The sequence below is a fragment of the Parambassis ranga genome, chromosome 7 (genome assembly GCF_900634625.1).
Source record: "Parambassis ranga chromosome 7, fParRan2.1, whole genome shotgun sequence".
In the NCBI taxonomy this organism is placed as follows: Eukaryota; Metazoa; Chordata; class Actinopteri; family Ambassidae; genus Parambassis; species Parambassis ranga.
Window position 1 is genome coordinate 17,490,703 of NC_041028.1, and position 27,558 is coordinate 17,518,260.

General features: G+C 43.2%; 2 protein-coding genes across 6 annotated transcripts in view; both read right to left on the reverse strand.

Annotated features, from left to right (window-relative positions):
• The window catches only part of LOC114438080 (collagen alpha-1(XX) chain), a 31,474-nt gene extending 11,983 nt beyond the window's left edge, over positions 1–19,491 (reverse strand). For 2 of the 3 annotated variants that reach the window (XM_028409161.1, XM_028409158.1), the window contains exons 1-25: positions 19,390–19,491; positions 17,662–17,758; positions 16,287–16,391; positions 12,298–12,441; positions 11,047–11,229; positions 9,885–10,082; positions 9,207–9,374; positions 8,203–8,322; positions 7,969–8,133; positions 7,671–7,829; positions 7,319–7,491; positions 6,941–7,070; positions 6,529–6,674; positions 6,309–6,438; positions 6,038–6,177; positions 5,662–5,788; positions 5,434–5,573; positions 5,222–5,354; positions 4,344–4,489; positions 4,055–4,184; positions 3,750–3,866; positions 3,499–3,645; positions 3,040–3,093; positions 2,419–2,457; positions 2,205–2,343 (exon numbers count right to left, since the gene is read on the reverse strand). In XM_028409161.1, the coding sequence (XP_028264962.1) occupies positions 2,205–2,343; positions 2,419–2,457; positions 3,040–3,093; positions 3,499–3,645; positions 3,750–3,866; positions 4,055–4,184; positions 4,344–4,489; positions 5,222–5,354; positions 5,434–5,573; positions 5,662–5,788; positions 6,038–6,177; positions 6,309–6,438; positions 6,529–6,674; positions 6,941–7,070; positions 7,319–7,491; positions 7,671–7,829; positions 7,969–8,133; positions 8,203–8,322; positions 9,207–9,374; positions 9,885–10,082; positions 11,047–11,229; positions 12,298–12,441; positions 16,287–16,391; positions 17,662–17,749 (3,221 nt within the window). In that variant the 5' untranslated portion in view covers positions 17,750–17,758; positions 19,390–19,491. Of the gene's footprint in view, positions 1–2,204; positions 2,344–2,418; positions 2,458–3,039; positions 3,094–3,498; positions 3,646–3,749; positions 3,867–4,054; positions 4,185–4,343; positions 4,490–5,221; positions 5,355–5,433; positions 5,574–5,661; positions 5,789–6,037; positions 6,178–6,308; positions 6,439–6,528; positions 6,675–6,940; positions 7,071–7,318; positions 7,492–7,670; positions 7,830–7,968; positions 8,134–8,202; positions 8,323–9,206; positions 9,375–9,884; positions 10,083–11,046; positions 11,230–12,297; positions 12,442–16,286; positions 16,392–17,661; positions 17,759–18,346; positions 18,419–19,389 lie in introns of those variants that run through there. The other variant, XM_028409159.1, reaches the window with a different exon arrangement.
• slc35h1 (solute carrier family 35 member H1) lies at positions 1,683–27,557 on the reverse strand. 3 transcript variants are annotated; one of them, XR_003670961.1, is made up of 11 exons: positions 27,408–27,557; positions 26,530–26,752; positions 24,606–24,756; positions 24,166–24,229; positions 23,984–24,056; positions 23,477–23,645; positions 23,148–23,231; positions 22,797–22,972; positions 22,359–22,488; positions 20,439–21,946; positions 1,683–1,694 (listed from the first exon to the last, which is right to left on the reverse strand). XR_003670961.1 is itself a non-coding variant. In XM_028409162.1 (10 exons), exons 2-10 carry the CDS (start codon positions 26,638–26,640, stop codon positions 21,816–21,818), a joined length of 1,089 nt encoding a protein of 362 aa, XP_028264963.1. In that variant the 5' UTR covers positions 26,641–26,752; positions 27,408–27,557; the 3' UTR covers positions 20,090–21,815. The 3 variants fall into 3 exon arrangements, 2 of the variants coding, with proteins under 2 accessions (XP_028264963.1, XP_028264964.1); XM_028409162.1 differs by lacking the exon at positions 1,683–1,694 and having other exon boundaries at positions 20,090–21,946; XM_028409163.1 differs by lacking the exon at positions 1,683–1,694 and having other exon boundaries at positions 20,090–21,946; positions 26,530–26,749; positions 27,408–27,543.
• Between the last annotated feature and the right edge of the window lies 1 nt (position 27,558).

Below are 27,558 nucleotides of genomic sequence, written 5' to 3' on the forward strand. Positions count from 1 at the left end.
ATTATATAACTTCGGGGTTCTTCGTCACCCTGAAGTAAAATTATATTACACAGCTTAATAAATCCATGATATACAACTATAGCAACTGTGACCATTAGAAATCGTAGGACTTAGAATGCTGTGAGTGGCCAATTAGAACTAAACTCAACTATTCTTCTTTGTAGGTCCTTGTAATGTTGATATAATGTGCCTCAACTCAGCATGCCACTGAGTTCATATGAACTCAAACCACCTCAGCTGTTGTTTGCCTGCTATTCAGGTGGATGAATAGCACACATTGTAGAAATGTACACCTCCTCACCTCCAACCTTCCGTTTGATTTTAACTCATTATCACAGTCTCACATACAGTGGGGAAAAAAGTATTTAGTCAGCCACCAATTGTGCAAGTTCTCCCACTTAAAAAGATGAGAGAGGCCTGTAATTTTCATCATATGTATACCTGAACTATGAGAGACAAAATAAGAAAAGAAAATGTAGAAAATCACATTGTAGGATTTTTAATGAATTAATTGGTAAATTCCTCAGTAAAAGAAGTATTTGGTCACCTACAAACAAGCAAGATTTCTGGCTCTCACAGACCTGTAACTTTTTCTTTAAGAGGCTCCTCTGTCCTCCACTCGTTACCTGTATTAATGGCCTCTGTTTGGAGTCGTTATCAGTATAAAAGACACCTGTCCACAACCTCAAACAGTCACACTCCAAACTCCACTATGGCCAAGACCAAAGAGCTGTCAAAGGACACCAGAAACAAAATTGTAGACCTGCACCAGGCTGGGAAGACTGAATCTGCAATAGGTAAGCAGCTTGGTGTGAAGAAATCAACTGTGGGAGCAATTATTAGAAAATGGAAGACATACAAGACCACTGATAATCTCCCTCGATCTGGGGCTCCACGCAAGATCTCACCCCGTGGGGTCAAAATGATCACCAGAACTGTGAGCAAAAATCCCAGAACCACACGGGGGGACCTAGTGAATGACCTCCGGAGAGCTGGGACCAAAGCAACAAAAGCTACCATCAGTAACACACTGCGCCGCCAGGGACTCAAATCCTGCAGTGCCAGACGTGTCCCCCTGCTTAAACCAGTACATATCCAGGCCCGTTTGAAGTTTGCTAGAGAGCATTTGGATGATCCAGAAGAGGATTGGGAGAATGTCATATGGTCAGATGAAACCAAAATAGAACTTTTTGGTAAAAACTCAACTTGTTGTGTTTGGAGGAGAAAGAATGCTGAGTTGCATCCGAAGAACACCATACCTACTGTGAAGCATGGGGGTGGAAACATCATGCTTTGGGGCTGTTTTTCTGCAAAGGGACCTGGACGACTGATCCGTGTAAATGAAAGAATGAATGGGGCCATGTATCGTGAGATTTTGAGTGAAAACCTCCTTCCATCAGCAAGGGCATTGAAGATGAAACGTGGCTGGGTCTTTCAACATGACAATGATCCCAAACACACCGCCCGGGCAACAAAGGAGTGGCTTCGTAAGAAGCATTTCAAGGTCCTGGAGTGGCCTAGCCAGTCTCCAGATCTCAACCCCATAGAAAATCTTTGGAGGGAGTTGAAAGTCCGTGTTACCCAGCGTCAGCCCCAAAACATTACTGCTCTAGAGGAGATCTGCATGGAGGAATGGGCCAAAATACCAGAAAAGTGTGTGAAAACCTTGTGAAGACTTACAGAAAACGTTTGACCTCTGTCATTGCCAACAAAGGGTATATAACAAAGTATTGAGATGACATTTTGTTATTGACCAAATACTTATTTTCCACCATAATTTGCAAATAAATTCTTTAAAAATCCTACAATGTGATTTTCTGGATTTTTGTTTCTCATTTTGTCTCTCATAGTTGAGGTATACCTGTGATGAAAATTACAGGGCTCTCTCATCTTTTTAAATAGGAGAACTTGCACAATTGGTGGCTGACTAAATACTTTTTTCCCCCACTGTAACAGCACTCAGCTCTGTGACTTTCACCATTGAAATTATAGACCGACCATTTCTTTGTTAGTGGGCAAACTTACAAAATCAGCAGGGAATCAAATCATTATTCCCTAACTGTACATTCAAAGAAAAGTACAGTACAGCTAATCACCCAACAGCTGATCTAAGAATAGTAAAGTATGTCAGTCATAAAACACACTTTGCTCCATTAATGTTCTGTTGCCTTTGATTATAGAAGTTGTATACATAAAAATCTCACTTGGTGCTTTGTGTCAGCTGGACATCTCTGTACAGGGTGTAGGTGGGGAGGGTGTTGAAGACAAAAGGCTCGGCCGCCACACCCTCCACTGAGGAGTGAGCTCTCTGAGTCAGACCGAATGCTTCCATCATGTCAAACCCTGACAACAGAGAACACACTCTGGTGACTCTGGGGCAGCTGAGGTCATTAATACGTGTTAGGACGGATGTCTCACCTTTAACGATGCTGTTTCTGATGGTGACTTCAGGACAAACTGTAACTCAAGAGGACAGTGCTGAGTCATTTCAGCACCTCATATAAACAGTTGTTGCTGCTCATTGGGCTAGAAAAGGTTACACAATCATCACTTAAATGTTTTGACTCCACAGAAGAAATTAAAGTCTGTTCTTACTCTCCCCCAGGAGTGGTCTTTTAATAAAGTTTACTCAAGTCGTGTAACAAACCCTAAGGTTACAATGGAACCCAGGATAACCTCTAAGGAGTTCTCTCATTGGCTAATGTGAATGTTCATGAATCCAGCATCGGGAGAACACTGAACCACCCTGGTGTGCGTGGCAGAGCTACGAGGAGAAAGTCACTGCTCGCCACGAAGGACACTGCCACCCATCTGAAGTTGAAAGCTCATGTGGACAAACCAGAGGGCTGCTGGGTAAATACTTAGTGGGCTGATGAGACTTATCCCATCTGTCAAACATGGTGGTATGGCCTGTTTTGAGAAATATTATTTTCCCTCTTCCATTTATTTATTATTTCATGAATAATTTCTTAACTGAGGTGAGATGCTCAAGAATGAATCATGTGACAAAGACAAGGGTGATGATAATTTATGACACACCTTCGTTGTGGATTGGGTACATGCGGGGGTGGATGGGAAGTCTGGCTGCGGTAGCTGTAAAAGAAACAACAAAAATATGAAATATGGTTTATACAAAATATTCTGTTTTTTATTTATCTACATTTACATCCCACTTATTTATATCCCATTGATTGAACCACTTGTCTTAGTGTACTTTCTGAGGGTGTGCCCACTTTGAGTGACAGCTGACCCCATAACAGGTCTGGTTAGGCATTACGTTCCACCTCTGGACTGATCTACAGTTAGGCAGAGTCATGTATTACAAAGATAATGATGACTTAGCTAGAGCAGCTGTCAAGTAACCAGGAGGTTGGTGGTTTGATCTCCTTCCCTGGATGCCTGTAGATGTGCCCATGGGCACAGCACTGAACCGTAAGTTGCCCCCAGCGGTTGCAACATATGTGTGTGAATGTGTGTGTTTATGATCTGAGCTCACACCTGTTGGATGCAGTATGGAGACGGCAGCGCCCTCTGCTGAGCCCAGAATGGAGTGCACGCTGATGCGATACAGAGTCTCAGGTTCCAGATCAGTGAAACAGTGACTGCTGCTGGACTCATCCGCCATTTCCTGCTTCGTTTGCTTGTCTGGACACAAAAAATAAATGGATACATGAACACATGATGGTGATTTCTGGGACAGCCTATGTTCACACATTTGTCATTTCCTTAAAGATGTGCTAAGAAATGACCTTTAACAGATTGGATGACAATACGATATCCATCCACGGCAGACACTGGTCTCCATGACACGCAGATACTGGTGTGGTCTGACCTGACCACACTCACGCTGCTCACGCGCAGGCTGGCTGGAGACACAGACGGGGGGAGGATAAACACAAGGGCAGAGATTCACATTGACATGGCTGTAATGTTTACACAGTGATGTATTTTATATTTTAGATATAAAAAAAAAAATCTTAAAGTCTCTTTCTGAAACCCCTCCTCTCTTGCTGGGTTTGGAGTCCTCCTGCGTCCAACTTTGCGTTCAACTCACCGGTTTTGCCCTGAGCTGAAGCACTGCCTCCTTCTCTGTTGCGGTACTCAGCAGTGACCAAGATGCTGTAACGTGTATCTGGCTGTAATGATTCCAGCACCACCCGCTTATCACCACCTGGGACCAACACCTGCAGACAGCAAACCATTCACCCATCCACCCATCATCTGAACCAGCTTTGTTCTGCAGTGCAGGGTCACGGGACAACAAACCACTCTCAGGTAAATGTTCCATCTGGCAACACAATGGCAGAGGTGATTTGGCCCCTGCAGCGGAGAGGATTACTCACCGTGCTGTCCTGGGTGTCTGATCCAGTCAGAGCAGTGTATGTCACACGATACTGGAGGACGTGAGCGTTGGGGGGGACCCAGCTGACCACAAAGCTGACCGCAGTCTCCTCGGAAACAGATACGCTGGATGGGCCTCCACCTGACACTGCAAGCACCAATACAAAAATCACATGTAAATGATCTTTATGTCTTTTTTAGTCCCACATAGGAAAATTATTTTTTTGCAGTGGAAGAAAATAAAAATGAAAAATACATGAGACGAACAGAGATGAAGCTCTTCTCCAAGATAAGGAAGGAAGTGACCATGACGGAATAAAATAAAATAAAATAAGATAAATAAAATAAAACAACGTTACCGTACATTTGGGGGAAAAAAAAACTCCACCCATAGTGCAGGAGGAGCTCCTCCACACAGTGCCAACTATCATTCAAACTTTTATTAATTTTAATACAGCCTGTCAGCTCATCATGTCATCATCACAGCCAGACTGGCTGAAAATAGGAGCCAGGTGAGGGGATCATTATCTTATGCTGGGCAACACTGCGTTTATAATGGTACTCAGAAAATGATCCTCACACCTGACCACAGGACCCAGTGATGACTTCCTACTACGAAGGAGAATAACATTGGAGTGTACTGACTCCGCTGGGGTCAGTGGTAGATGTGAAAACAACAGGAAGCAATCAGTGCTGCTTTGATAGACCCTCATTCACTCTGACTCACAGAGGTCTGCTGTCCCCCAGACAGTATCAACAGAAAAGTCCCCAGACTCTTGCTTGGTGACAGAAGCTGATGCAGAACAGACATCATGTGATATCTGCTTTTGCATTTTATTTATTAGTGTTTGGTGGGTAAATTCATACATATGTGACTCACAGGTGCTGTAGCGTATGGCAACAGCTTCACTCTGAGCTCCATCTCCGTACAGCGCGGACAGGGAGATCTGGTATTCCTTATCGTCCTCCACCCGCTCCAGGATCGCTCCTTCACTCTCACCGCTCACCCTCAGCTAACACAAAAGAAACGGGGACACATTTTTATAATAAACCATCACATGCACATCCCAATATCCAAGAATCCATCCTCACCTGTCTCAGGTCTCCTCCGCTCAGTGAGATCCACTTGATGAGGTAGGAGACTACGTCATCGGCGGCAGCCTCCCACCTCACAGTGATATCACTGCCGGAGTAGTTAGACACCCTGAGGTCTGAGGGAGAGGGCACCTTCACTGAGAGACAGAGAGAGAGAGGGGAAACACGTGAGGAAAGGAGGAAAGAGATCGGTCCACCATTAATGAACAAGCTCCACTGTCTTACGTGTGGTGATGTTGCTGGTGATGGCTGCAGACAGGCTGTGTGCGTAGAGAGACTGAACTGAGACCAGGTATCTGGACAGAGAAGACAGGTTCTGCACCAGCACTGAGTTCAGCCCTGTTACCTCCACCTGGAAACATATTCAGTCAGAGTGACACAAGGTGTTGATGCATACGACCAATGTTTTAATGTCAATAGTAAAGTGCAAACTGTAAATGGATCTAATATGGGCCTTCAAAGGGTTCCATCTGCTCTGATTAGTTGGTGCCAAAGGTCCGAATCAGAGGTTTCATGGGAACTTTAATAGGAACTATTTCTTTTTTCATTCTTATCTTGGTTTATCTTGGTTCTAATTTGAAACCAGTGTTTGGGGAGCTACCTGTTTGACGTCACTGCCGTGGTTGGTGCTGTAGGTTACTCTGTGACTAGGAATGTCTACGGCACCTGGCACCCAGCTCACCCTCATCACACTGTGGGTTACCAAGGGGACCTGAATGCTCACCGGAGGGGGAAGAGGTACTGCAGGGGAGGAAAGTGAAACAAGAGGAGAGAAAGAAAGAAAGAAAAGACACTTACTTAGTATGTGTGGGTCATATGCTGTAAGAGAAGAGTGATTTGCTTAAAGGAGAAATGAGTAAAGACAGATTTACATGTGGTGGCGACAGCAGTGACGGGGTCACTGGGATCCTCATCATAGAGGGCATAAAGAGTGACGGAGTAGTCTGTGGCTGGTAGTAACCCTGACAGCTCCACCACTGTCTGGTCTGCACTGAACTTCTCCTGAAGAGACAGAGTAGATGTAGAGTTAATACATCTGATTATTAGATGTTAATATACTTGTTATATGAACAACAATGGAGGAGTCCTCACCTCCTTTGCGTCGTCGGGCTCTCCGTGGCTCAGTGCTGAAAACAGGATCATGTACTGTGTGGCCCCGGCTGCTGCACCCCAGCTCACTGTCAGCGCGCTATACGACGAAGGGGTCACCTCCAGGTTGGCTGGCATGGCCAGAGGCACTGAGAGAGGGAGAAAGATGAGAGGGAATACATATACAAATACAGTCGTTTTTAATAAGTACTCAAGCAGAGTTAACTCTAGAGCTAATTATTGCCAGCATGCCTCCACATGTTAACCTAATTATGGTGGAAAAAAATGACACATAAACATCCAACCCTCTTCCTCCTCCTCCTCCTTCCAGTCTGCAACTCAACCTGAACGAATCTCTCTCTAATATATTTACACTAAGCTTCTAGTGAAGTAGTAGTGAAGAAGTCCATCTTACATGTGGTAACAGTTCCTCTGAGTGCTAGGCCGACATTGTCTTCATACACGGGGAAGATGGACACGTGGTACAGCGTCTGAGAGGAGAGACCTTCCAGCTGCACAGTGGACTCCGAGCCTGGCAACACCACCTGAAGACAAAGCATCACAGTCAAACACAAAACGATAGCATAAATACTTTGAAATAAACAGGCTTTGTAGACTTATTAATACATGACTGAAACTATCTGCAAATAATTGCAGTCTCTTCTCATCTTCTCATTTAAATTTTCAATATCATAACACAGTAGTGATAATCTATAAGAGCATGTGTGATAAGGTGCCCTAAAATGTACAAATATTGTCTGTTTTAAGGATGAGGTATGGCTGGATGTCTGACCTCCTGTGGACTCTGACCCTCGGCACTGTGGTAAACCACTCTGTACTGCTGGACCGGCTGAGCTGGATTGGTCCAGTGAAGCTTCACCTCTTTGTAACTGAGGTCAGAAAACCGAAGATCAGTAGGACTGGGGTAGGAGAGAGCCGGGTCTGCTGTGGGCCCAGGATCCATACCTGGAGATGCAGCAGCACAAGAGTACACTGAGAACATTGATGTGCTAACACCTTAAAAAGCAGTCTGTGCATATACTGTCTGCGCACCAGACAATTTTAAGGCCAAGTTGACCCCCCCCCCCCCCTGTGTTGCTTGCATACAAGTTTGTAACAGACAGCTAGAAAGCTAAGGACGTTACGCTTTGTGATGCCACGGTCCTCTATCCTCCCGCACAAGATGTGGACCAGCCGTGCCACCAGCTTGCTGAGCAGAGGGAAGTCGTTGACATTGTAGACGTTCAGATCCACCGGCTCCGACGCCACCTGTCTCAGCTCAGCTTCATCTGCGTTCTTCACACCTGGATAACACAAAGTTGGAAACTGGTTCAGCCTGTTTCCCAGCAGCAATGAGCTGAACCGAGAACACCGCAATGTGAAGCACTACAGGGTGGGTAAATGGATCTGACCGGAGATCTCCCCTCCCCACTTTAGTCTCACCTACAGCGATGATTTCCACGCCTGCACTCTTTAGTCGATTCGCCGCAGCGATAGCGTCGTCCTGAGATTTCCCATCAGTCAATAAGACCAGGAAAAATGGCGTGTCCGACCTCGCACCAGCCTCTGGTTTCATGTTCTGTTCCATAACGTGGAGCAGCGCCTGGCCTGGGTGATCAAACACGGTTACACTCTGATGGGAGTGTGAGCAGTAAATGAGCACAGCACCGAGTTTACCTGTAAATGTGTTCCCTCCCTTATATCTGAAGTTCCTCACTGCCTCCAGCAGCTGGTCTTTAGTGGTGAAGTTGCTGAGCTGCCACTCTGTACGAGGATCTCCACTGTACTGAGTCAGCCCTGAGAGAAAAATGTGACAAGGAGATGTGATTAATGACTGCTGAGAAGTACTGCTGTGTCCTGAACACAGCTGCTGTCAGACAGGGACCCCTGGAGGCCTCATTTGACTCCAATCACTTGCACTGTTGTAACTGTTGTCCATGTCTAATGGTAATGAATTCTAAAGAAAATTAACACACAATTTGTTGGTGTCATTTATCACATTATGGTGATAAACATGAGTTGGAGGGGCCCCTGTATTTTGTTAGGGCCTTAGGCCCCCAACAGCCTTTGGGGCATTGGGTCATGAATAAAGGAACATGAATAATGAAATGAGATTATAATTATGTTGCTAAACAATGCACAGTGGTACATTATTTAGCACTGTTTCCTCACAACAAGAAGGTTCCTGGTTTAATCTAGTTGGGTCCTTTCCTTTCTTTTGAGAGAATCCAACTCCCTCACAAGCTAAGGAACATCATTGTGATGAGACATGTGAGTATCGCTATTTAAAATAGCCTCCTATACAGGGACTATATGTTCAAGAGTTTATTGCTGTGTCTGACATCACCCCTTACTCCCTATATAGTCTACCACATAGTTTGTATGAGTGGGTGTAGTGATGACTATCAAACCCCATATAGTGAACTATGGTGGAATGTTTGCCACAATGCATCAGGAAAACCTTATATAGTGTCTGATCAGTGGTCTACACTACACTAGCATTATATACCATCTCTACATTAAGCTTCCTATAGGCTGCATTGAGGTCAACCTCTACTCCATCAACCAGGAGTAAATGCACATTTAATGTGCAGTGTGAATGATGATATGAAAGGGTCAGAAGCTCCGTCTACACAGCTCACAGCACATAGGAGAGTTAGTTTAACCCCTCTACTTCTTACCAATCTGAATGTGATTTGGTCCAATGTTAAAGGGTGTCACCAGGCCCTCCAAGAAGTCTCTGACCCGTCTGAAGTTGGTGCGTCCAATGCTCCAGGAGCCGTCCACCAGCAGCATTATGTCTGCTGCTGCTTCACTGTTGCACACAAACGGCTTCCTTGGAGACATTCCTAAACAAACAGAAGACAAGAAGTGAAAAACTGACTGGAGTTCAAACAGCGTAAAGCTGTTCCTCATATTGTACTTTCCTATCGTGGGTAAATGCAGGGTTTTAACTAAGGAAACAGATGGCTCTGTGCGTTTAGGCAGTCAAAAGTAGGTATGTGTGGGTACAAGTGTCGACACGGTGCACGCATGAAGACGAGTACGTTTCCATGCCTGTGTGCTCTCTGGGATTATGAAGAAGACAGACAGAGAGCGAGAGAGAGAGAGAGAGGACACATGTGCCCTGCAGCCGAGCAGGATGGCCTGTCATTATTCTCTACCTGTCCCTCCCTTGTGTAAACACCGTCATCACACTTCAAACCATCACTTACTGCTCGCAAGCATCCTTAATTCACAAGGTGTTCTTCAAGCTTAAAGGGAGCTGATGGTATCATCACTATTGTGTTTTGGTTCATTTAGTGTCATTAAGAGCAGAGTTTATTTCAGATATTTCCGGCTTAGTGAGCAGATTGTACCTGTAACCGGTTGGGTGGAGAAGGGCGTCTTCCTGGGTTTCTCCTCGGCTGCTTTACCCTGTGTGGTCCCCTGCTCCTCCTTGTTCTCCAGCTTAAAACGATCCCGCTCTTTTTCTTTCTTCCTCTTCTTTTTTTCCTTAGCGGTCTTCTCTGGGGCTTCATCGGGTAGCTGAGAGGGGGTTTCTGTTGGTGGGGGCTCTGCAGTAAGATGAGCAAAGGTTGTTTAGAGGGTAACTTTAAGCTTAGAGGAAATATTCTACGGATATTAGATCAAAGTTTAAAAGGGGAGAGAAAACCTTCCTGGTGATATGGATCCTTACATAGACAGATTGTATCTTTAAAAAATATAGTACACTGTGCACGTGTGTCACACAGTGTTACACATAATCAGCAGGTGTACAGATCTCTATAAAAACAGACGTTTTGACAGTTTGCTGCTTTGGAACATTCAGTCGTGTGTTAACACAATGACAAGAGAGAAAGACATAAACAATGGTGTAAGAGAAGCAGCTGCTGCTGCACATGAACCTGAAAGACTTATAAAACCATTTCAAGCTATTTGGAGTTCAGTGTTCTACAGTGAGGAAGATTATTCACAAGTGGAAACGTTCAAGACAGCTGTCAATCTTCACAGGAGTGGACATCTCAGCAAATTCAGCCCAAGATCAGAGAAATACAAAAAAAAACCCAAGAGCTACATGTCAGAGCCTACAGACCTCACTGAGCATGCTCAGTGTTAATGTAACAGCACAACTAGAAGAAGACTGAACCAGTTTGTTTGAAGGGTTACCAGGAGAATTACATACACACTGTCAAGCACGGTGGTGGAGGGCTGATGGTTTGGGCTTGTCTTACAGCCACAGGACCTGCAGTCATATAATACTCTATATACCAGAATACTCTAGAAAATATGTGACTCCATCTGTCTGACAGTTAAATATGATGATGTTTTTAGTTAGAGGAGAGAATCTGCTGACAGTAGCATGTTTTCATGTGACTTTATATATTGATTAATAGAACCCTCAGACTTAACGACAGCCTGGCAAAAATGTATATACTTTTCAGCTTATCTCTTCCCCTTTGACCATAACATTGGCGTTCATATTTAAGTCCTGGAGATATTCTAAATGACAGGGTTGGTTATTTTAGTTAGTTGTAGCACCTGTAGCAGAGGCCGTGGCAGCAGCGGTGGTCGTTGTGCTATCTGGGTACAGAACAGTTGGCAGACCCATCAGTGCCTCTGTTGCATCATCTAGGTCTCCTGAGCCCGACCCGCCTGGCAGCACCTTCTTCTTCTGCTCCCGGCTGCCGCTGCGGATCACCTCCTCATCCCGCAGACCCTGCACTGGAAGAGAAAGAGTGGGAAAAAATGATAATAACAGTGACTTTATTGAATAGAGCCTGTTGTTTCTTGGGCTTAGGTTCACTGGGTCCTTTTAGCAAATCCTCGCCTGGAGTAAGGAGACAAGGTCAACAGCAGCAAATTGAGGGTGAAATTTCCAAGGAAGTAAGAATCAACATTGTAACCTCCTATCACTGCTAAGAGTACGCACGGGAGCCTGAGGGGGTTAAAGCAAATAGGTAAGACACATCAGGAAGGAATTCCCAGACTGCCATCATTCCAGCATGACAGCCGGTGCTACGATTTTCCAAGTCGATGTGCTTTTCTGGCCTGTCCGGGCAGGCACGCCTCGACACAGTAACCTACTATCGCTCACACAGTATGCAAGCCACCACACACATCCACGGATTATACAATCTCAATAGAGCCCCAGGAGAATCAATCAATCACCTTCTCCTAATAAAACGTTGAAAGTTAAAAGGATCTGAACTGGCCAGTGATGAGACAACAATCTTACGGGGCACAAAGTTTCCAAGCCAAGGTAAATCCTGCAAACCTTACGAAAATTACAACTGTTTCCTCTCTGGAAGCTGCTCTTCTTCAAACACAGACACACACTGTGGGTAGATTCTGTGTAATTCTGCTTGTGAGGTTAACTTTAGTGGGCAACAGACGAACAAGTGTTAAAGGGAAGATTTACAACTCGTGTAAGTATACAGTCCAAACACAGCCCACCCTCAGCCTGTAATCCAGCTGTGGTGGTGTACCTTCCCACTGTGTGATGAGCCGGGCCTTGGAGGAGGGCTCCTAGTGTGTAAGAATGTCAAAAATGCAATGTTTCTGTTCCTCCGGTGTTATCTCACACAGCCAGCATGGTTGATAATATTTCGTTTTAACCCCCCGTCAGTGTTATAAATCACAACATCATAGCATGTTCCCTCTCTAGACAGGGTCAAAGAAGCTAACACTGTTCGGAGCTAACACTCTCTGTGATCATGCACCGGTTTATGCATCCTATATCTCCTCCATTGACAGTCAACATATATATTCTGCCCTGTGTATGTGTCTTACTGGTGAATCGTCTCTTTGCCAGAAGTTTCTCTGTCGTCCCATTGAGGACAAGCACTTGGAGGGTATACTCCTGACTGGAGTCCAGTCCTGCCACTGTTGCACGACCCCGCGTGGTGGTCAGCATCAGCTCCGGCTGTGGCACCTCTGAAAGAAACAAAGATTATCAATCAAGAAATGTCAGATTTGTACAGAAGTTAAGACTAAAATGAAAGTCATTGTGAATTGTGCAATGTAATAATACAAACAAACAGTACAGACAGCAAGGCAGTGCTTTGCAGAGATATCTGATGTATTGAAGTTAGCGGGGGGCCGAACTCAGGAGCCAAGAAATGAAGCATGTGTAAAATTTCAAAACCTACAGCTGTAGTTTCCCTGGTTTTCCGACCATTATGTAGAAATAGAAAAAGAAATAATATAATAAACATATTTACTTTGTGGTAGAAAAACAGTTTTTTTCTCTGTCCTATTTTATTATGATTGCTTTCGAGATTTCCGTCCACCTCAGCTTAACCTGCGCTCCACATTTATTTCTTGCCCGTATTCGGATTAACCTGGAGTTTAGGTAGATTCAGACATTGCCAACATGGCGATAGCTGCAACAGGGATTTAAAATGGCTCCTCAGAAACCTATGAATGACGTTACAGGTATGCCCATACTTTTTACAGTCTGTGGTGCTAACTAACCTGTATCCTCACAACCTGATGGACTAGTGACTAATCCCCTGGAAAATAAACAGAACTGCTACATCGGCAGAGTTTAGAGAGCGTCGCATCTTAGCGAGAGACTTTGTGGAATGCTGTGCTGGTTTATCACTGCAGGTGAAGTTGTCGATTGACTCTGTGAGTCCCCATACACCACCTCCTCCTCTGTTCCTCTATTAGAGAGGTAACCCTCTGCAATTCTTCTTAATGCATGTCCCAGAATCCTTCCCACGCCACTGTTTCATGCTCTTACTGCCACCCCCGTTAAGACCCTATATGCTGTGAGGCAAGTCTGGTGTTGGACTGAATTCTTCTGTTAAGCCTCCCCAGCCCGTCTCTCTTTCAGACCTGCCTGGACTTAGCCACACAGTGTGAAATGGGAGATAAGGAGTCAGAGGGACAGGAAGAATAACAGATGTAAAGGAAAAGAGGGAGGAGAAGGGGCAGCATTTTTATCCAAATCATCACCTTAGAAGTATGAAGCTGACACATTCATGACAGCTACATGAAAGATGCTTTCACACATATTTATATTCAGTTACAAGGAAACCACGGTTTGGACAAACGCTAGAATAAGACTCATCACACTGCTTTTGGTTTCCATTTGTAGATATACTTCTATGCATTTGCTGGATATTTTAGGTTTTCATCTAAACAAAGCATGCACTGTCCCAGCCCATGTTTATTCCTATCTTTTGAATGGTATTAAATCCTAAAGCTCTTTTTCTTTCTTCCTTTTCCAGTGCAGCTCCGGCTCATGCATGAATCTGAAATCAAACAATCCCAGACGCTTCACTCAACATATCTCATATAACCCATTTAATCCAAAAAGAGCGCTGAGTCTTCAGAAACAACAGAGCTGTTAGAAGCTAAAGACATCCAGACAGCTGAAAAATAAACATTCAGCTGCTTTTAAACAACACTCACATTCATGCAGGTTTCAATGAAACACTTCAACTTATCCATCCATAGTTTAATTTATGAATCATTAAGGAGCAAGGACTCAAACTGCACTTGTTTGATATCAGTACAATGAATTATTGATTATTTAGAAGTTTGATGTACTAAATGCAATAGTTGGATTTATTAGTTCACGGTGGATACTGCACAGTAATTCTCTTATTAACCTAAAAGAGCAGGCATTTGCTGTTATGATTGGCTACTGCTGCTATTAGGGCTATTCATCTGAAAATCAGTTTCTTTTAAAAAGGTCACCTGTTAAGTGAAGTAGCAATAACTGAACACTTTAGAGTACTCCTGGTATATTAGAGAGGAAGCGTGCACGTATCTTTATAGAGTATCATGGAGTCCTGAGTCGCACCACCTCAGTGTGGAAAAAAGAGATTGTGTTTGGCTTTCTGCCTCACTCCTATAAAACCTGTCATTGTTTTTTTAAGTAATAATAGTACACAACAAGCTTTCATGGAGAGATCCTGTTGTTGTTGTTGTTTTTTTTGAATGTCTGTGACACTGGGAGTTCTACAGTATTGTGACACCACATGGAAACATCTGTCCCCCACCCTAAAGTCAAAACTCTTCCGCCAAGTAGAAATTCTCCTGCGCAAAGATTCAAGGCCAAAGGCTTGAGAAACATTATGAATCAGCACATAAACAGGTCAAGACCTGTCAATAACATAACATCCAACCCTAAACATGTCCTGAACAATCAATATATATTATGTCCATCAAACAGGAGAAACAATGTTCCAAGCTTCAGAATAAATTCACTTTGAATCAGGTTGTAGTACTTTCTTTGTGTGTGTGTGTGTGTCACTACATCATACTGATTAGTTTTGCTTTTCTTCACCAGACGAATGACAGTCGTGAGGCATGTCAATGTGGCTAGATGATATCAGCTAAACATCCTGTTACATCGTTCAGGCCATTTAGAGTAAATGTAACCATATGTGGTGTTTATTTGTAAGGATGGACAGGGGGGGGGCGCAAACCTATCCTCTGGGTAACATTTCAGACACGGGGTTAACTTCACCATCCGTCTGGCTTCCTGTGTGTGCACTATATCTGGCCTTGTCCTTGGTTTTTACCATTGACAGTAAAAACTATGGACAGAGCTTCCGTGACGTCACCCGTTTGTTTCTGAAGAGCCGTTTTGAGTCTCAGTGGGAGGTTCCGGGACGTGATGACCGCCGCCATGTTGGCAGCGTCACGTCAACTAAAACTCCGAATATGGACAAAGAGGGGGAGCACGAGCGGGGTTTAGGGGGGCGGGCGATCGTGGAAGCAGGAAACTCACGCTGTGATACGTCAACTACGTCTGTCACTCAAGCGGCAACGCCCATAATTAGGCGTAATTTTAAGTCCGAATACAATTGAAACGAGTGAGTTGTAAAAAAATTCACCCCCCCTACAATTGACACTAGAAGAGAACCTATCATCTGAGACCACAGCGATTTTTCGTACCAGGCTGTAAACATGTTCTTTTCTGCTGTGAAATCGGCCATTTTAACATGGGAGTCTATGGGAAATTACTCGCTTCTGGAGCCAGCCCCCAGCTGTTGCAGCGTGAATTACAAGTTTTGACACTTCCGCATGGGCTTCCACTTTGAGCCCCGAAGGTTGCCGCTTGGTTTTTACACTACCTCACCCAAATGATCATTAGCCACACTACTGTTCAAAAGTTTGGGGTCACTTAGAAATGTCTTTTTTTTTTTTTAAAAAAAGTGTTTTTTTTGTAATCAGTAACAAGTAATTTGTAACCAGTAATCAGACTTACAGTCTACACATTGTTAATGTGGTAAATGATTATTCTAGTTATAAAAGGCTGATTAATGGAATATATACAAAGGTGTACAGAGGCCCTTTCCCAGCAACCATCCCTCCTGTGTTCTAATGGTACATTGTGTTAGCTAATGGTGTTAAAAAGGCTAATTGATGATTAGAAAACTCCTGTGACATTATGTTAGCACAGCTGAACTGTTATGCTGATCAGAGAAGCTGAACTGGCCTGGTGACCCCAACTTTTGAACGGTAGTGTATGTTCCATCTGTGCCAGAGCACAATCACATGTTTCCATCACAGAAACTTTCCTAGGAGCTCTTTTATGCCCACTGTGGGTGAGTAAAAAGCACTTAAACTCTGGGAGTCAATGCTTAGGAGTGAAACGCTGATTGGCTAAAGTAAGCACTGCAGGACCCTTCTGCTTAAATTTGGAGGCTAACAAAGGATAACACATGCAAAGATTGGAACACAAAGATTAAAAATAAGAGAAGAGAAAAACAGCACCGTGAATGAGTTCCATGATTGGTTTTATCACTTCAAAGTCTCACCTGAGATTGGTCTCACTCTGACTTTGTAGCCCTGAACGGGTCCTTCGGCCTCCTTCCATTTCATCTGCAGTCTGTCTTCAGAGAGGACAGTCAGCTTAAGACGACCTTCACAGAGACAAAAAGAAGGGAATGAGTTTCCTTTCTACTCAAAGACGTGGGTCAATTAAAAGTAGAACATGACATGTTGCAGGATTTTTAAAACACAAGCTTTCTTCCTTCCTCCTGTTCTCCGAGGCAGTCCTTCTCTTCCCTCTAATCTCTCTCTTGTTCCGACTTCATCTACATAATTTCCAGCAGGGTTTTCCCAACAAGCAGCGTCTTTCATGTTAGCTCTCCACTCGCCCTCTGTCTGTCCATCTCTCCAGCTGCCCCCTCATCCATCAAAGCATGCCCTGTCCTCCCGTCTGGTAGAGAAACAGGAACAGGACGCTGGTTGGGGACTGGAGGGTCAAAGGTCACGTCAGAGGACCCTCACAGTGTTACAGTGTGACAGGGTCTTAGTATGTGCCATGCAGTAGGGTAATAGATGGAGAGGAAGATGAGGGGGGGGGGGGTGAACGGATGCGAGGAAGACATGAACAGCATAAATCATAGAACTCTGTATTCCTCACTTCTGCGGACGTATGACCCTCAGCATTCAACGGATCCTTCTCCGACAAGCATGTATGTGTGCATGTGTGTGAATGCCTGGGTGTGTGTGTGTGTGTGTTTGGACCATGGGTTCCTCTGGAGGGTCTACATCCTGGCAGCAGATCAGATGGAGATTTAAAGAGGGTTTAGAGAGATAGGGTCAAGGTCTAACAGCCACGCTAACAACAACAACTTTTACAGTCAGGCAGGCAGCTATGCAGACAAATACAGTATCTGTATTGTACTCCACAATTTGTGGGCTGTGAGCAGCTGGTGGCGGCCATCGTTTTTTAGTTCTGTGGCGATATAATGAGCCCTTTGAGTGTAACTGTTTTTTTATGGTATGCGGTAAAAGGAACTACGAAACAAATATAGAAATTAGAAAGCACTCAAAGGCAGGTCAAAATGACTGATTTTACTGCAACCAGATGAACTGCTGTAAAACCTTTCACATTTGTACTGTGTGTATATGTAAGTTCATTTAAAATTTTGCAAAACTAACTTCTTTCAGATACCAGTTTATTTTAAGGGGTGGTACAAGTATTAATCATGTTTTAGGGACCTAAGTCTACACATTATAGGGACCTGTCAGCCTTATGGAGACAAAAAAATCTTAAAAAGGCGAAAACATGTTGGTTAGGGTTTGTTAAAGTAAATCTCTGCGAAATATAAGACAATTCTGTGGAGTCATTGATGCAGGAGTATGTGGTATTATCATAGATCACAGTATGTCAGTGTATTGTACCTTGACCGTGGACCCCTGAGGGCAGCAGCAGAACGACACTGAGCAGGAAACACAGCATCAGCCAGAAGGATGATGTGGATGAAGACATGAGTGGAGCCTGAAAATGAGTCAAATATAACAACCATCACTGGAGAGCAGCACACATGTAGCTCAGCAAAAGTTCTTTGTTTTACAGGGTAGCAAAGTGAATATTTATTTATTTATTTATTTATGAATATTTCGATTGATTTCTGCACAGGTATTCACTTCATGCCATGAGAGCAGGTGGCATACAGACACACAGGCAGTATAACAAATGTATGTTTTTCCCGTGGGAACTCCCTCACAGCTGACTACAGACTACAGATGTGTCCGTGTCCGTCTACATTACAGACCCTCAAACTTCACACAGCTAATGACACACATGCAGTGGTTTAAGAGGCCATAAAGCGAACACGCCTCTGTCTGTGAGAGACAGCATTTAAACAAAATGCACTTAAAAGCCTTTGAATCATGCTTTTTTCCCCTTGGAATTATATCAGGTATAAAGATCATTTTGAGTACATATCACTTGAATTTGACGTGTGAGCGTGCGGAACAAAAGCAACGTGGTTGTTCAACTGGAGTTCACAAGACCTAGAACAATCAACCAGAACCATTTAAGTTCTAAATGATACAAAGAGGGACAAACTAAATGATAACTGACTTAGCTCCATGGCTAATACTTCTGCTTGAAGGAGAACTCCCAGTCTTCTCAGCCCACAGCCATCATGTGAGACGGGACTATGTTTCTCTGCTTTTGTATTTTTTCTGGTGTTTCTCATGTGCCTGCTTGCCTGGATGTTGCCATGTCTGAGGCCTCTGCGTGTGTCATGCATACCTCCCCGGCTGTCAGACAGAGAGGAGAGCATGAGGATGTTGTTTTGAAATGTCTGTGGATGGACCCGAAGCTTTGCCTTTATCTGAGCTCCTTTACAAATACAGGGACCATTCCATTAATATGTGCAAAGGATGACTGAAAGCAGCACACTGCACCTGTAGATCACAACACTAGACAACACTGCCCTTCCATCAGAATGGTCATTATTCATTTACTGATGCTTTTACTGCCTCTAGGGAAAGAAAGTCACACCACTACAAAACAGCCTGAACTCCAGGTGACCTATTTAGTACCCAGGTGGTCAGGTGATAAAAGGATGAGAAAAAATTGTATTTGGAGCTCAATGTCATGACAATCACTTGTTCTCCTCAGGTTGGCAGGTTTTGATGTATTATTATAAAATAAAAATGCAATATGTAAGTTAAAATGTTTTGTTTTAGCTTTTATTTTGTTAAAAAATCAACCATGGTACCTTGTTAACCTGTTAAAGGCAGTTTAATGTTGATGAAGGTGCCTAAAAACGCAACAGATTACAAATACAATACACTTTACTTTGTGTAACTACATATAATACACTGATACTTTACAACTTAAATAATGAAATAAGTTGATTTTATTCTTAAAGACGCACGCAAGTAAATTACGCACCATCTTTGCGCACAAACAGTATATTTTGATTAAGTTTGCTGATGATTTTTTTAATAATGCGCTGTGTGCTCACAGTTGTCTATTCTCCAGGTGAGCTCATCTTCACAGCCACTTCAAAACAAACGGGCTTCAGGTTGTGTTTAGTGAAGGCATAAACAGGAAAAACACACAAAAGGCGGTGCGTAACCAAGCAGGACGAGCAGAGCCAGGTGAGGTCTTACCTGACGGTTCGGTGAGTCCAGGTTATTCCTTCACAGCATTCCAAAGGCAGGATGTCTACACGCGCCAGGTTCTGCTAAAGTGTGAAGCCAGCTCCCCAGATCAGGACGGTCTGAAGTCTTGAGGGTGAAATCTGAGAAGCACGGCCCTCCCGCCGCTCCGGCAATGGGCGTGGTACTCCTACAAGAATGTTACTAAAAAGCCCCACAAAGTGCAAGCGAGGCCAGGGCAGTGTACTTCATTACAATACACGGGACAATATAGGACACAACGTGCGCGTGTGATTCTTAAAACGTGGGCCTCCAATGGAGAGGGCCCCGATTCCTCTCAGAATAACTGCCTTGGTGCGTAAATCATTTCCAAACAGCCCACCTTCATCTGTAGCTCCAGCAGGGAGGTCACCCAGGTGCAGACACACACTGCGCAGGAGTTATTAAGTGTGCCTAACCACCAATGGAGTAAAGATGTAGATATAAAAGGGGGGTTCTTTCAAAATAAAAGCCTGGAATATTAACTCTGTGAGCACCAATTCTTCTTACCCTAGCAGCAGCACCCCTGGGTCATTTAGCATGGGATAAGCCAATTTGCACTTCACCTGGAGCAACTTGAAGTAGGCATGTAGGCCCAATTAGAAAAAAAAATCTGTATATCTATGGTAATTGCCCAAAACTACAATTTTGAAATAACAAATGAGACATTCTGTTTCATTCTTTCCCATTTTATTTCCCTATGTATTGTAACGATTCAACGAGTGCATTTTACAGAAACCTTTCAAAAGCTGAACTCGTCTAACTTCTCTTAGCGCTCCACAGTGGCCTTCAGGGCCGCTGTTAATAAGGCACTTTAAGGCAATTTCACATCTTTTCACAAGCATGAATAAATATATATTACTGAGACCATTAAATGAAAGCTCTACAAACATTCAACTTGATATATCTAACTTAAGGATGTTTGTTGGCTGTTTCCATCTACATTAAAACTTTACTGCTACATGTCCATGAAGGCTACAAAATCATGATCACTGGGACTTTATGCCACCAAACCTGAGGACTATATGAAAAACTGTTGTGGTCTAACAATTGCCTGTTGATGTCAATAAGGAAATCAAACAGGAATCAGGTGTTGTGGTAGTTTTAAAGTCATTTTAAAATCAACCTAAAAGGAGCAATTTGTAGAAAAACAGTATAAACATCAAGGTTTATTCAACCTTTCAGTTAAATACTACATTTATAATGATGACACTTATTGGTGTCTAGTGACCAAGGCCTTTAAAGCCCAGTTAAAGGAGAGTAATGAGACAAATAAAGTGCATAGAAATGTGTAGTTTCATATCATCACTGCAGATATATGAGCTGTGGAGTCAGTCCACAACTCTCCCAGCGATGAGAAGAAACTACAAACTAGCACAAAATGGAACGTTGGATGGATAAAGAACGGACTTGCTATGTTTTGTTTGCTCACATCCTCCTCTCCTGACTGTCACCATGATGTGACACAGAGGAATAATAATAGCCCTGTACCCACAGTAAGAAGCTGTGATCATGTATGTAGGTTGTGGGATGATTTCTGTACTAGGCACAAACACCAGTTCCTCCAATGTATTAGCACACAGCGCTCCCACTTCCTCTCTCTTTTACTAGCCTGAAGACAGACTATGCATTATGTTGATTTAAGATGCCTGCTCCTTATGGGTAAAACTAGCTGGTTAGCACGCCAACGTTCAGAGGATGTCCCATCAAACAGGCATCGTAGACACCCCCTGCTGATGATTTAGGCTCATTTTTACAAACTGCTCCTTTAAAGATTTTAGAAGTGGTGGTGGTATTTTTTATGTTTCCTAATTTTAGATCAAAACATTTGATTAATTCAAAGTTAATTAATCAATAAAAGGTCTGTTTACACACAAAAACTTAAAGTGTCTTTCTCATGCGACTCAAACTACATGTTTAAGATGTTTAAGAAATAAAACGAGTTAACCGCACTTTTCACTCTGCATTACTGGGACACTTCAAATTCTAGCTCATGTATTCCTCATGATAAATCTTCTAAAACAGCCTCCAGCTTCCCAACAAATAAAACATGACTTTTCCCGTGTGGTAAGGCAGCAAAGAAAAATGACCCACCATGTTCACTTTCCCTTTAAAGCTCTAACTCGTTCTCCTTTTCTCTCCATACATCATACCGAGATGACACCTACATGTATTTGCTACATTTGAAGCTCCCCTAAGGCAAAACATCATCTGTTGTGTCAAGTTCAAAGTCCACAGTTAGCGTACAGCGGATAAGAGGAGGCCCTGGCTGGGCCTGAGGAAGAACAGAGCGGATGATTTCCTCTTTTTGTGGCAGTGTTAGGGAACTTTAAAGCACTTATTTGACATCACTGTTCCGACCATCAGGTGGAAGAGTCACGAGGGAATGAACGAGGATGTCAGTGCAGAGTTATTTCTTGTTCCTCGTCTTCATCAGCAGCAGAGTCTTCACCTTTGTCTCCGCTCTTCAGTAAAGGCAACTCCAGCTCTGGGCTCTTACCGTGGAGCTGCCTTAGAGAAGGGCCCTTATCTGTAGACAGATTTGACACTGTTAAGACGATCGGAAGTCTTCCACCATGCTCTGCATGTGGATGCTTCACCCGATACAAGGTTAGTGCAACCCAGTGACTATGTTATGGTGGTTGTGTCCACGCTGACACTCGATGTCCGACTGATGCTTGAAAGGAAGATGGGCAGAATTTCTCACAAAAACATTGACTATTTTCTAACTGAGGACAAAAAAAGCAATGTCTGTTTTTTGTCCACTGCTCAAATGTAATGTGGAAACATGATGACTTTTCTGCAAATGGGAGACATCATGTATCCAGCAGTTTAAATCTGGACTTAAATATACTTGTTTTTGTTGATTCTTTATTTGTTTTTACTCATTCCCATAGTTTTGCTGGACAGTATAATAGAAAAACACAAAAATGAGCACTTACTTTTGGAATAATATGTTTTGATCCCCACGTGTAATGAAATGCCACTCAGGCACACGATGAATCCCAGCCAATTAAGCAAGCTCATGTTGTCTCCCATCAGAGACGTGGCCAAAAGCAGCGTGCACACCTCCTGCAGGAACACAGGGCGAAGGATGAGATGAAGTGTTTGTGAGAGAGTTCTGAACACCTTATTAAACCGCAGATAACAGATAAAAACTGGAGACGGTTTTGATGTGCTCAGATCTTGGTCCCTGCTGTGGCCCGACCTTTCGAAGCGTGTCCAATTAGACTGCAGCTACCACAAAGTTCAACGTTTTGCACGTGAAATTTAAATATGAGCCTGCATTGGTTTTGACACACACTGTAAACGTAGGTATAAAATAAACTCAGCTGTGCGTCATGCTTTGTTACCCGATTGGCTCGGTGTAAAGGAGCTACCTTAAAAATCCCTGCTATGGATAAAGTGAGGCTGGAGGTTCGGGAGACTAGCAAGAACTCTGAGAAGCCCAAACCGAAGGCCAGCGTGCCGCCGATACTCAGTGTGAAGAGTGAGTAGAGGAGAGGGGGGAGCTCCACCTCCCGGAACAACTTCTCTGAAGTACTGAGGCTCAGTCCTGCAGGAGGAGAGGGCGGAGATACAGAGAGACAAGAGCTGTAACTATGGCAACATTTACAGAACAAATTAAACATCCCCTCATCCCCTCAGGGGTAAATAAAGAAATACTGATTCTGATATTAAACACATACAGTTGATTAGTTTCCTGAAAGTTACACACAGACTGCACTCACCTTCATTAAATAAGAAGAGGGGAAAGAGACAAAGAAACATGAGAGGCTGTAAGTGGTACACGGTGTCTATGGGATTCTGAAGACCTGGAAGAAAGTGCAACATAAAAAAGGTGAAAAATGTGACGGCTGCCATTTTCATCTAACCCATGACAAGATTAAAAAAATGTGTATGAAATGTAAATGAATGTGTTTACTCAAACTTTCACTTCTCGTCCCCCTCATTATGAGTTGCTTGGTGTAAGGAGGTCTGTTTAAGTGTTTATGCTAGCTATTGCAACTATTACATGACTGCTCCACATACTGACGCTTATTGATCCTTTTCAACCTACCTAGCTCTGCTTTCTGCATTAGAACCTGAGTGAGGGTCCAGCGGATTCCCCCTATGAATGCTGCCAACAGCACCATGATGAAGCCCTCCAAGTTGAACTGAGTGGACTTGAATGTAAACATAAAAAGGCCACCTGAGATCAGCAGGACCACCAGGATGAGGAATGGATTCTGCATGAGAAGAGGTTTAAACCACAGAAACAAGGAGACAAATGAGGACACACATCAAGTCCAGATAAGCTGTCTCTGACTAAAACACATGCAAAGTGACACCCTCATAAAAACAGGGCGTGTGTGTGAGGGCAGGGAGATCAGATTCTGTCAACACTAATCCATCTGATTGCAAAAACGTGCATGTATTGGTAGCAGTAAACATCAATGAGACAATATTAGCGAAAAAACACATATGCAAAAAAATTTGCTTTGTGGGTTGAAAAGCCCAGAATAATCCTTTTAAACTGGGCTTTGTTTGCTCGGCACACAAATGTCTGAAGCAGAGGTGAACTCACCGGCTCCTCCAGCTTAAAAATCAGGGAGAAAAAGAGGATGAAGAGCACTGCAGAGGACTTGGTCATCGTGTACCTTGAATTCAACAACATAAGAGCCACAGGATAAGAACCATGTTGACAGCAGAAAGCTGCACTGTTCATTATGTAAAGTAAAAGTAGTAAAACTAGTAAAAATGCCTTACAAGCTAATGGTGATGAAGAGGAAGCTCCAGTTGGAAAGTCCAATATCGAGTGCTGTTGCAAAGGCTGTGGGTCAGACAGAAAGAATTTAGGATTTGTGGAGGCAACACCTATTTATTTTAATAACAATTACCAAACAAGGAATAATACAAGCAAATTTACTTTCATATAAGAGCTGTCTGCTTGTTTTAATAGATAACTGAGGTTAACCGTTAGTCTAACCTCTCCCTCATGTCTGATGTGATTTTTTTTAATCAATATGGAGTCTTCCATGAATGCTTTATAAATCATGGTATGAGCTGACTGTAAGTCCCTCTTCTAATTGTTAACAGGTCAACTTTGAAAGCAACACTAACATAATAATTGATTTCATAATAATTTAAGCAATTCCCCCCTGGGATTAATAAAGTAGTCCTGATTCTGTTTCTGATTAAAATCTCACCTGTAGGAGCCACTTTACGGAGGTAATCTGTCCAGCTCAGAACAACGCGTGGCTTTCCTGTCCGGCACTGTAAGGCCCGTCGTGTCAGAGCTGACAGACAGAAGATGATGACGAGGTGAACTAATGTCATGAAGAGGGGGTAATGAAATCCCTGAGAGAGAGAGAGAGGGAGAAACAGAAAGGGTCATTGTGGATGGTTTCATGAGAACATGAGGGTGATTGTGGTCTGGGGAAGGAGGAGATGAGTGTACAGCTCTTGTTCCATGCACATAAGGTCCCACCTCTTTAGACTTGTGCAAAATCGTATCGTGTGCAGTTAATCATCAGAAAAACTGTCACCGATCAATATTTGCCACTTAACGATTACGGCGATTAGTGCCTCGTCATGATGACGCATTTTTGTGTGCGACGTACTCTCACCATCACCCGCAAGCACGCACATGTGAGCCCACAATAATAATGGCGGAAGGCAGTGGTATTCAGTTAAATGATGCGGAGCAGCATGTTCCTAACAGAGGTTCAACGTCTGTCACCATAAGCCGGAGTGAGAAGAAAGCGCGACGAGGCCACTACGCCGGCTACTGCTGTAGTATATAGTGCTGCGCATGCATACGCGACATGCATTAGGTGTGAAGCGTGGAGCGTTGGTTGTTGTTATTGTTGAATTGCTCTGATTCTCCAGCAATTCAGAGCAATCCTTCACATCAGCATTCAAAGCAATGCTTCAGCTGCAGCAATCAAACTTGCATTTTCTTCAGGAAATGTCCTTTTCCAGTTAAAAGAATGAACTCCGACCTCCAGTTGGAGTTCATTCTTTGCTGCCTCCTGATCTTTATTTATGGACTCCACAGCAAGATAGGAAAACATTACAACAGGAAAGAATTCCACTCAGCTGAGAATCCATGGTACGTTTAGTCATTGTGTTCCTTACAACCAAACTAAGCGCTGGAAGAATGTAACAGGTTCATTTGCACAGACACATTTTTTTTAACTTTAATAATCACTGATGTGACTTTTCTGAACGTATTTGTCGTGTTTAATTTTAATGTTGACATGCACTGCTCTGTGACATTAAGATAAGAACATTTGAAGGACAAAGCTACTTTAAATGTTTGCTTCATTATTATTTTGAAGCAGTTTGTGCTGTTATCAGTAAATATTTCAAACATGGCTGGTTGGTGCCTCATCACTACTTACCAGCTTAACCTGTTAGAATGAAGTAATTAACTTGACTGATGATTTGTCAGTATCATTTTAGAACAATGTGGCGATTTAGATTAAAAAACCTGTAAGTGCAATTGTCATCAATTAATTGTCAAATTAATCATTATCGGCTAAATGTCACAATTAATCGTGATTATTTTTTTTTGCCAATATTGCCCAACCCTACACCTCTTTAAATGTGTATGCAAAGTTGCAGAGTTTAAGTCAATACTTTTTGTCATTAAGATTTCAAGTCAATATTGTCTGATGAAAAGGGACATTAGCTTTTGCGCAGGAACTCATCATCCAGGAAGCATGCCGGGGTGCACTGCTGGACTCTGAATTCCACTGTCAGTACTTCTGCTCAGCTGTTACATGTAAACATGGTGAAACACACACCATGACCACACCACGTTTCTGTACCTATATCATGCTCTGTAAAGATCGGCACTGGCCAATACCAGCATATCTATGATAAGCAGACTGATATACCACTCAGGCACTAACTCATTGACAACATTCAGTTTCTTGTTGTGCATTTTCTCAGATAGTGTTGTCTTGCAAACATACTAGTTAAGCCCTATATGCATGTAATGGTGATATATGTATCTCCTTCTACCTCATGCCACAAACTTATTTTTGTGGCATGACACCCTGAGACACCATGGAGACATACCAAAATGTGATCTGATCTGATCTTTTTCTGATCTCCTTCACTCACCTTCATCAGCCATTTGTTATAGAATGTGATGCCTATAGAGAAGACATAGTAGAGAAGGACTAATCCAACGTTGCGCAGCACCCGGCATAAGAACTGGACCGGGCACGCCATATATACACACAGGACTGACTTCCAGCATCAGCTTGTGCAGAACTGGCAGCTACAATAGAGAGGACAACGGCAGCCTGGACCTGCAGCTCCAGGCAATACTCATAGCAGACTGCTGTAAGAGAGGGAGGAGTAGAAACATCAGTGGTTACATCCATGCACAGTGATGTCACAGATCAACAGCCTGCTGTGACGTTAGCTTGAGTTATCAGCAGCTAGCAGTTAGCCACGTCAGACAAACTAATGTAAGTAATATAAACCACCGTTAACCACGCAGTGAACTACTTTATAATTATAAACAAGACATTTGTAGCTAGCGGATGTTTGTCACTTAAAATGTAATGTTTTAGTTAGACAGCTCAAATTTAAAGGTGTTATTACGTTTAGCTGCACCCACATATCCACTGATAAGTGTCTCCATTAACAGTGTTTGTTTGAAATCTATAATCCACATGAACTCTGACCAAAGGCCTTCCTAACATCGATAAGAAGCACTGTTTTTTGTTCCACTCTTCAGTATGCTTAGACCAATGATTCCGTTTCGCTCAGTATGTTTTTTCATTCAAATAGTTCACATTGAGCGCTAAAAATGTGGAAAACCGCTGCGTTAAATAAGTTTAACACTGATGTGTGTAGTTATTTGCACTGTAAGCTAGCTAGGTGGTGGTGATACACACAGCTGTTACACTAGCACGTTTACATCTTACAAACGCTAAAGCGCGCCACCAATAAACACACCGGCAGATAGAAGCTGCTGAAAATAAACTTACTGCTAGTCGTGTCAACAGCACGGCTGACGAGCAACGTCAGTAAACTTTCTGGTGTTCCAGCTCAGGAACTGCTAGAGCCACATGGGGCAGCGTTTCCATCATAAATGTTTTTGGATTCCCCTGCCTGCTTCCTTCCTCTCCTGTGTTTTCC

Excerpts from the sequence above, each read along its gene's own strand:
- slc35h1 (XM_028409162.1), bottom strand. The coding sequence starts at position 26,640 with ATGGCGTGCCCGGTCCAGTTCTTATGCCGGGTGCTGCGCAACGTTGGA. Across the intron at positions 24,757-26,529 it reads ATAACAAATGGCTGATGAAG|GGATTTCATTACCCCCTCTT; the intron begins GTGAGTGAAGGA and ends TCTCTCTCTCAG. Across the intron at positions 24,057-24,165 it reads CTCTTCATCACCATTAGCTT|GTACACGATGACCAAGTCCT; the intron begins GTAAGGCATTTT and ends GTTGAATTCAAG.